Source organism: Trichoplax adhaerens, genomic scaffold (genome assembly GCF_000150275.1).
Source record: "Trichoplax adhaerens TRIADscaffold_114 genomic scaffold, whole genome shotgun sequence".
NCBI classification, from domain to species: Eukaryota; Metazoa; Placozoa; class Uniplacotomia; order Trichoplacea; family Trichoplacidae; genus Trichoplax; species Trichoplax adhaerens.
Genome location: NW_002061048.1, coordinates 4,701 through 14,459, shown reverse-complemented (window position 1 = coordinate 14,459; position 9,759 = coordinate 4,701). Strand labels below are relative to the sequence as shown.

The 9,759-nt window shown below is 30.8% G+C and overlaps 1 protein-coding gene across 1 annotated transcript; it reads left to right on the top strand.

The window, feature by feature from the left end:
* Positions 1–1,256: 1,256 nt before the first annotated feature.
* On the top strand, positions 1,257–4,822 carry TRIADDRAFT_62538 (uncharacterized protein; the record flags this gene model as incomplete). The annotated part of the gene is made up of 3 exons (XM_002118467.1): positions 1,257–1,272; positions 1,453–1,652; positions 4,442–4,822. The coding sequence occupies 3 exons, from the start codon at positions 1,257–1,259 to the stop codon at positions 4,820–4,822; spliced, it is 597 nt and encodes a 198-aa protein (XP_002118503.1).
* Between the last annotated feature and the right edge of the window lie 4,937 nt (positions 4,823–9,759).

Genomic DNA, 9,759 nt, shown 5'->3' with positions numbered 1-9,759 from the left:
CCCATGTTATATTAACTATATTACTATCGGAGAATTACTAATCCTTTATTTCAATTGCCGTATGTTAAACAGAGCGATCTTCTTAATAGACAAGTTTTAATGTTCTTACTTGCTATGAGAATAATCTTAAAAGTGTAGAGATTTAGTTCTAAAATATGCAGTAGGTAAGTGATTAAATATTCTGAAATTACTTAACGACTGTTTCTTTCAAATTACACTAGATTAATATAATTTAAACTCACTGATATACTTCGTAAGCACTTTCTGCAGCAGTATGACATTTTTTAATTAAAGCAGTTTGGAGTAGCAAAACAATATTGGCATAGAATTTTCTACCAAAAAAGTATAACGCAATTAAAGGTCTATGAAGAAGAAGGAGAATTTAAGTTTTAATGTCATGCTAACTCCTCCAATCTGTCATCATAATACTTCAAAATAGCGAAATAGTGAACGCTTTCAAAAATATCAATTGAAATATTACAGGATGATTACGTCATGACAATATTGTTACTCGCTACGAATCGTTCAAATTTTATAATTAAAGTGAGGAAACAGTTGAAAAGAACGTATTAAAACAATGAAAATAATATTTTAAAAATTTTATTCTCGAAAATTGAACTACCGCATCATCTTCTAGTCGGTAACTTGATTCATTATTAAACCACCACCTACAAGTAACAATAACTAATCCGGAATAGAAGAATGACTACTCAAAAATTGAAAAATGAATTTGTCAAGTTATTCTTTTTCAATATTAAACCATATAATAGATGATGATTGTGCAAAAATTCCATTTGTAATTAAAAGCAGGTGTCTTATTGAAAGCCTTTCTTTATAAATAGCTTAATTATCTTAATAATGCGAAAATGATCAAATATTTTTGCAATTTATTCGTACAACTAAAAAAATAATTAAGCTATCTAGTCCAAGGCAGCTATGCTATAAATTATTATTGAAAGTAGGGTAATACTATTAACTCTAATATCCTGTACATTCTATCATTGGATTTACGCAGATTATAACAGTAGGTATCTTTATTAAGAATTGTATGATCTTCTCAAGACTAATTTCAATAAGATTATCTACAAACTATTGGCTAATATTTAATACATGAATCTATAAATTATCATTGAATGATTAAATAGGCAATTATATGCTACACCACTACTCATCGAATTAATATCGTCATCGCTTACCCCGACGATTACTTATACATAAAAATATACTAGAGTATTGTTAAGCTGTATCATTCTAACATGGACGTCAACGCAAGTACTAACCAAAGCATCAAGACTTCTTATTATGCTGCTTTAATTAACACAAGTGTTGGCGTTGTTGCGTTTATTTTAAATCTATCAGTTTGTTTGATTATTACCTCACACTCCATTCTACGCCAGCCATTTAATCACTTAATACTAAATTTATCTTTTTCTGATCTCTTGGTCTCTTTAGCTGTCTTTTTCAACGGAATTTTAGATTATTTTTCAGTACAACGATTTATGTCTTATGAATTGGCTACGGTTATTTGCAAGATTGATATGTCATGTGCCGTAATATCACTACCCGTTGCTTGCTTAACGTTACTTGTGATGAGTATTGAGCGTTATCATGCTGTTGCAATAATCCAATTTCGATCTGTGGAATTATCAACGGTACGTAAGGCTATTTTGATCATTTGGATATTGGCGATTTTATCAGCAATTATGCCGATCATCTCTACTCAGCTAGATCCTATTTATCCAAATGATTGTTTTGTTGGCGACGTTGATAATTTTGCCTTGCTAATCGTAAGCATTATAGCTTTCTCCGTAACGTGTGTGGTATCCATCGCGATTATGTTAATATTCTATAGTATCACTATTTATAAATTATGCCATAATATGGCTGTTGTCCAACCTTCACAGGCGCGAATTACAAGTAAAAGGGATCAAAATATACGACGAACTATTATTCCAATTTTATTTCTGTCGATATTTTCATCGATATCTAGCGTTCCGTACGTACTCCTAAATTATTATATTATGTTTAATCAATATTATACTCCTAATTTCAGAAATCGCTTTATTCAACAATATAGTTCTATATGGTCAGTCTGTGCAATAATGTTTATCTTAACGCCTGTAATTAATCCTCTCTTGTATAATTTGGCAAGTAGTAAATTTCGCGAAGTAATTCATGAATTAATATGTTGCCGGAATTCATTAGTGAATAAAAGTACAAAGCATTTGAAATCCGTTCAAGTAATTGCCTGCAGTTCAAGTGTGACTAATATTCGAAGCTGCACAGTGAAATCTGAAAAATCATTCAGCTTGAAAGCACAATTTTAAAGTCATACCAGTTTTAGACCACAGCAATATTCAAAGGTTAAGTTTTTTTCTGTAAGCCTGCACAGCAAGGAATATTTTCGTTATAGCGAAATCTATTACAGTATTCTGTTCCAGTGAATTTCATATAAGTATATAGGATACTAATACAACTATAAAAGTGTTCCATCTCAGTTACTAGATTATGTGGTCGCAAATTCGATTTCAATCGTAATGATATTCATTTAAATAGCAGCGTAGAATTGCGATAGTGATGCAATTCTAGATGCCGTTATTATATCAATAATTGCCAATATCTACTGTACAATGTTGCCATTATAGATTTCAGGAAATGCTTAATTTCCATGCTTGTAAAAATGATAATACTTTTTTGATACGTTATCTACAAAAATCTTCAATCGGGATTAGCTCTCTAACAAAATCTATATTAATATCTTATTCACCTTGTGAATAAAATTATTTATGCAACATTGGAAGTAAAAAATTTATAATATAGCGTAAACGCATCATCTATGAATAATTTATGGATATCGTAAGCTAAAATTATTTCCGCTAGAAATATTGAGCTAGCATGAAAGCAGTAATCAAGAATGTCAACTTCATGTTATGTTTACGAAAATTTAAATCTTTGAAAATTTTATATACGAATGTATTATCATAATTTATAGAACTACTTTGCTCTAAAGACTACATATGCGTATATTTCTATTAATGATGATATACAGTAAATGATATCAAATGATGGCTTAAAATATCTATCAAAGGGTACATTACACCCTTAAGATTGTCTAGAAGTATAATTGACCGAATTATAGGGCTTGAATACATTAAAAAACTTACTACTCATCTGATTAGGGTGTTACCTTACAGTTAAGATAGCCTAACAGTACCACAGTATCTAATATAGAAAATATCCGTATCGCAGTGCTGGTTAAGATAAGTAATGCATTGATGTGGGTATTATTTATGAGAGTTTATAAAATATTTGATATTGATTATTATTGTGTGTAGAAAGTAGTAAGATGATTCAAATTCTAGCTGATGATAGCTGCACTAGACAGCATTCATGCTTCAGTTAAGATTAAGTATGAGTAATAGTTTAAAAATATTTACTGATACAAAAGCTACGGATTTGTAAGGAACATCTCAATTCGAGATATCTTTCCTAATGAAGTATTATAATAATATTGTTGCTGTTTATAAGTTAGGTGTTTCTTATATGTGGAAATATTTTGAGTAAGAAGTAGTTGAGCTGAGTTGTGAAAAGTTGTGGATATGTCTTTTATGATAAAAGTTCCATCTTTTTGGTTATTGGCTATGTGTTTTAATGTTTACTAAAAATGCCGTTAAATCCGTAGTAACTGCACTTATAAATTTTACTTTGCATTTCCTTGTCGTAGAGTTTAAGTTGAGCCACTGCCGCCGTTAAATTTTTTCATGATTTTAATTCTTTAGAATGAAATAGAAATTGTTCTTAACGAATCTATTACCGCTACTTAAGTTTAGTACGGCCAATTTTTATCAAGTAGTAAAATTTCCAACGTAAAGGTTATCCATCACGTGCACAAATTTCGTCCAGTCTAGCTTCTTAAACATCCCAATATAATGTTTAATTATACCATCATTGACCCAAATTATGCTATTACGTCAAGTTAATCTAAGTCCTGTGCAGAAATCGTCACCCGCCTGGTTTTTCATGTTAATTAGTTAAATATCGCTAAAAATTTGGATACTACCACATAGTAGACCTCCGGGTGTAGTGGAGATAGGAATAAGTAATCTATTAGTTAAGGATAGTAGTTCGCAAGTTAAGTTTGTAACACTTATTAACTTGTTTAGACCCCAGTTAAATCTTAAAATTACTATTTATCTATTACTTAGCAACTATAAAGGGATCAAGGTGATATCGTACAGTACTATATTGTGAAATTAAATGCTTTCGACCTTTTACAAAATAAACTGCATTAAATTTGTAGTGTGATCATTTATATAGCAATGAAACATCCGAAATACGTAAAATTTAGAGCTTGACTGTTACGGCCATTCCTAAGAATGGTTTTATCAGAGTTTGTTTCGTATCACTTCTTAATTATAAGGTGTATTTAAAATGAATTTAGGTTGGTGACAATGTAGCGGTACGAATTCCCGATGTCGATAGAGCTAAAGGGGATCATCGAAATTTAATTGCAGTTGTACTGGAAAGAACGGCTGAAGGATATTATCGGTTAGGGACTTCAGCTGGAATATTGAAATCGCTTTACTCGATTGCGCAGTTCGAATCTTGTGAGAAGCATTTCATGTCTCTTAATGATGTATATAAGAATAATCAGGTTTCGCTGCGTCAAGCAGCAACATTTGTATCAGTTGGGAAAGGTCAGGGAGTTTTCCATCGTAACTGCAAACGTAATTGTAGCAGTAAAATTTGTAAATGTCGCGCATCTATGGTATTATGTAATTCAAGATGCCATCAGAGTATGCCATGCACTAATAAGGGTTAACAAGAATCTTTATTTACTTAAATTAAATATGCTCAAAAATAAAAATTTTGTTCTTAAATCGTATTACATGATTGTTGTGCTATAAAATTGATCTATTGTGGGCCTTTATAACTAAACTACAATAAGGAAATAAAATCAGTCATTTGACTATTCCTAGGAATGGCCGCAGTCATGGCCAGTCATTCCTAGGAATGAACGGTCATTCTTAGGAATGGGCCGTCATTCTTAAGAATGGCCGCAGTCGTCACCGGCCATTCCTAGGAATGGCCGGAGTCTTAGCATTGGCCGTGACCAATCTTAAGGACAAAATCATTCTTAGGAATGGCCGTAACATGACTGACCATTAAACAAACATTGATTCAGAAAAAAGTTTCAGGAGGGCTTTTAGTCAATATACCTGATTTTAAGTCGCCGGCAATTAATTTAAATATTTGAATTCAAATTCGCTATCTTAGCAAATCTTTCCTCATCTTTACTATAAACTATCACGCTGCAAGTACAATTTTCGACTTAGTGTTAGAATTAGTTATTACTAGCTTCAGACTCTTAGCGCTAGATTATAAATATTATTCACTATGTTGGTATAAACAAAGCCTATTTTTTATATCTTTGAATTTTTAATAATTATTCATCCAAGTCAATGAAGACTATAATTATCGCTTACCTTGGTACTGCACTAAATCCTGGAAATATCCCTTCAAAGCTATTTTCAAGTAAAAATAACAGCTGCCTACTTTTGGTCATGCGACAATAAATCCTCTATAGCCAAAGCTTAATGATTGTGACGGAGTACAGACTCCGTCAATTAATTGTGGAATTAGCCTTAGTAATTAGTAATTAGTAATTAAGATTTTATTAATTGTTAATAACATTTATTTATTAGCTGAAGTATCTAAATTTTGGCTTTAATCTAACTATGCACTACTACAAAATTTCTTACTCAAATTGAATTGTATCACCCTTAATAATCTTTCAATTTAGTTATACGAAATCAAAATATCACAACTACCGATTTATTATTCTTATACTGATATTGGGAAAATCTTGGGAATAGCAAGTTCTGTAAGTTTTGTAAGTATAATTTTTCTATTTTACCAGTCGCATTTACGCAATTGGTAGTTTCACCTAATGTTGAGTAAGATTATGGTGTAAAAGTTTTAATCTAAAATATCGGTTAGCCTAAGTCATTAGTACTAATAAATCATTGGTAAATTCATCTATTCTTTTTTATACTGTATGATAGGATGGTTGTCAAAAATTATTGTAATACTATAAAATATGCATAGCAAATTATCTTACGATATTACTTTAGTATACATAGAAATTAACGTTATACTGATGGGATGGAAATTATAAAGCTTTATGGATAATTGTTTGGGAAATAATTCCAATAAGCTATTGCCGTAGCTAAGTGGTTAGGAAGGCCTTCATAAACAACTCTAATCAATTATTTAGTGTAGGCAACAACTTCAATATTTACTTCAAATCTGATAATACGGTAATAGAACATCAAAATACGACGGAAATATAGCTCTTAATCAATCTCTGTATTATTTCTTACTTGATTCAAGTGGTAAGTATTGCATTATAGTAGAATCCTTTGCTAGTTTATATTTGATCTCTAGGAACAACCTCTTATTTTAAAAATTTATTATAAGTTTTCTTTCACATGTGCATACAATATTAAGTATCATGCTTTTAGTTAAGATCAATTCAAATTATAATACAGTAATAAAATTAACCAAAATTCATATTTACCATGCAATAACCTAAGTTCAGTATTTAACTTCCTTAAATACGAATTCCATCATAAAAATAAAATCTTTTCTTACAACTCCACAAATGTCAATGTCTAAGAGCTTGAGTACTGCACCATACTTTATTAAACATAGTAGTCAAGTACCCGTTAAATGAAGGGGAACGTATACCACACAACACATTACACTGAAACAAACTTTAGTGCTAGGATATCAGACTATGTAAGAATCTCTTCTTAGTGTGAGATAACTAGCATTTAAAAAGCTTACAGTTCCAAAATAGAAACATGCGTCTAAATTCATCAAAACAAAATACTGACCTTACTAATCATAATTACGAGTTCAACATTGTGAACCAATTACAAAATTTCTGCTTCGTAATAACTATTTATATCTATTGTTTGGATATGATGATAACATATGACTGATTAGGTTAGCGACAATGAATATTTTACCTCCGATTTATTCAATTATAATGAGTAGTCTTCTAGAGAATTTAATAGATAATCTTAATATGGAAATTGTCTAAAAAATAATTGGGATAATCTCAAACAGTGGCTTGCTAAAAATGATTAAAGTCTGCATTTGTGAATTTGAACCGAATCAATAAAGCTGATTTCATTAAAATATTGGTTGAACTATCTGATATAGATAGACTGTGTTTTAATCATGCTCTGGCATTTACCGCATATAGAAAACGGATGGTTTTAAATTTGAAAGATTTATGTATTATGCAGACTTATTCTTCTTTATTACAGTAATATCAAGACATATTTAATTGTGTGCTTTACGACTACTGTAAGCCTTTATCTGTTATCTTAGTAAACTTAGTGCGGGTCATGATAAGAATAAGGAACTGTTTCGTCTGAGTAGCTTATTCTAGAATTGCATGAAACCTTGCCCATCTTCAAGATATTATTCAAACATTTAATTATTAACAGAAATTTTTTACTCGCAAATCTTAATAGTCAATTAATGATTTGGCCCTAAGTAAATTATTATTAGATTAAAAGAGGCAATAATATCCTAATAATATCACGCCGAGCTTTAGAATTTGCAATATTAATTTAGTACTTTAGTGTAGCAAAGCATTCTTGCGCACAAGATATAACAATCCACAAAAAAAAATTGAATGACTGTGGTTAAAGACATAAAATTAATCAGAAAATCAGAAAATTTGCACGTAAGAGTTGAAAATGATAGTTAAATCGCTGCTTGCAACATATTAACACACCATCCTTGAAACCATGCTATCATTATCCCCTTCAAAGTCTCGAAAAACAAGCAGAGACTATTTCTCGCTTTATCCAGATTTAGTAAATCTAATTCTCTTAAGTTTAAATCTAATTGACCATAGTATGTAGGCATAAATATAACAAATAGATTACTAGGATTAATGCGACCAAACTGAACATGGCGAATGAAATTTATCCAAAGTTTTCGTATTAAATGGTAGTGAAGCCATTTCTTAAGGATCTTCAGTACTGCAGACCATCTGGATTTAAAACCCGAATTAAGCTTTATTGCAATGAAGCCAACCGTAACTGTATTTACAACTAATCATGAACAAGAAGACCTCCAGATCTACTCGTTGTATACGCTTATTAATCCTAGCGCATGACTTATTTCGTATTAGTAGTAACGCTATCACGCTTCCACGCTTTCACTCGCTAAGCACCGGCATTGAATTATCATATTTTGCCTAGTCACGAGCAAGTAATCGTATTAAACTACGTGAGTATTATAGCCTACGGCGGTGCATATTATTAATTCCATGCTTGATTAAGAATTTAACTCAAGTACTAAAATCACGGCACTACATGAATCGAATTATGAAACGGCAATCTCTAGCAAAGCACCGACTTTAATTGTGATTTAGCTGTAATTTACCTATTTTATAGTCGGAAGGACAGCCTTTATTCTTATTATTGATTAATTTTAATCGATATTTACTAAAATTACTAATCTAATAGATAGTAAATTATTTATAGGTTTGAGTTGCCTGCACATCCAAGAAACTGATTACAAACATTAAGCTGATTAAATAGAACATGAAACCATAAATTTCATGCACTTACTAAAGCACATACAAGAAATTAAATCGCAGCCGCGTCTACGCTTATAACTCATTTTATGAGCTAAAATCGAAAGCCTAGATATGACTTATATCCTCAGTTAGTCTAGAAAACTGAAGCAAAGTGATTTACTTCCTTCCTTCCCATCGATAAATAACTACCAGCATCTGTGCATTGACATTTCTTGTAGTTACAATGCTGGAAATTGATTACAGTAATAAGCAAAAGCTTACACTTTAGGATAATATCTCTTAACATAAAATTCTATCTTTCAAAAAATTCCTAGCGGCAGATTATTCCTGACTCCATTAAAATAGATGCAATGGTTCGTATGGTATCGCTGCATGATATAGAAAAGCAGTTTAGTAAAATATTTAAAATTTTAAGGTTAAAATACAGTAATTGATCTGTAAACATAAATTAATTATCATTCTTAACGAGTTTTCATTAACTAGGGTTGAAAGATAATTTGAAATACTATTGCCTCGTAATTACCGTGATATACGTTATAAATTAAAGAAAAGATTTTATCGCTCATCATTGGATACCAGCGAACATAAATTGGTAAAAGACCATTATCCTGGCAACCTATAATTAAAATTGACGTAATATATCTATTCTAATGCTGTATACCTGTTTAAAAATAATGTGACATGAACGTCAAGTTCTTATAAAATCTTGATGCGCTTGTACAAATAGGGTTTCCATCCAATCGATGCTTGCACAATCTCCAAATCTTAACGAAATTGGTCTATTTTAGTATCGCAATATGACATATCAAATTAAACTTCAGCTGTCCCTGCTATAACTTAAAGAATAAACGGAGGCCTTCATTAGTGATTATTCTTAGTTTTTCATTATTTATATTTTTTACAGCTCATTTCCATTTACGCCCTAATAGATACATAAGCGCATAGAAATACTTTTTTGGAAAATGAAAAATACTTCCAACTTAAACTACCAAGAAAAAAAATGAAGTAAAAGAATTATTAGTCGGCTATTATTTCACCTATTCTACACTGGCTTCTTCAAAACCTTGTGGCTGAAGTTAATTTTTTAAGTCAATCGGCTAGTTTCTTCCTCACAGATTATAATTTATCCTATT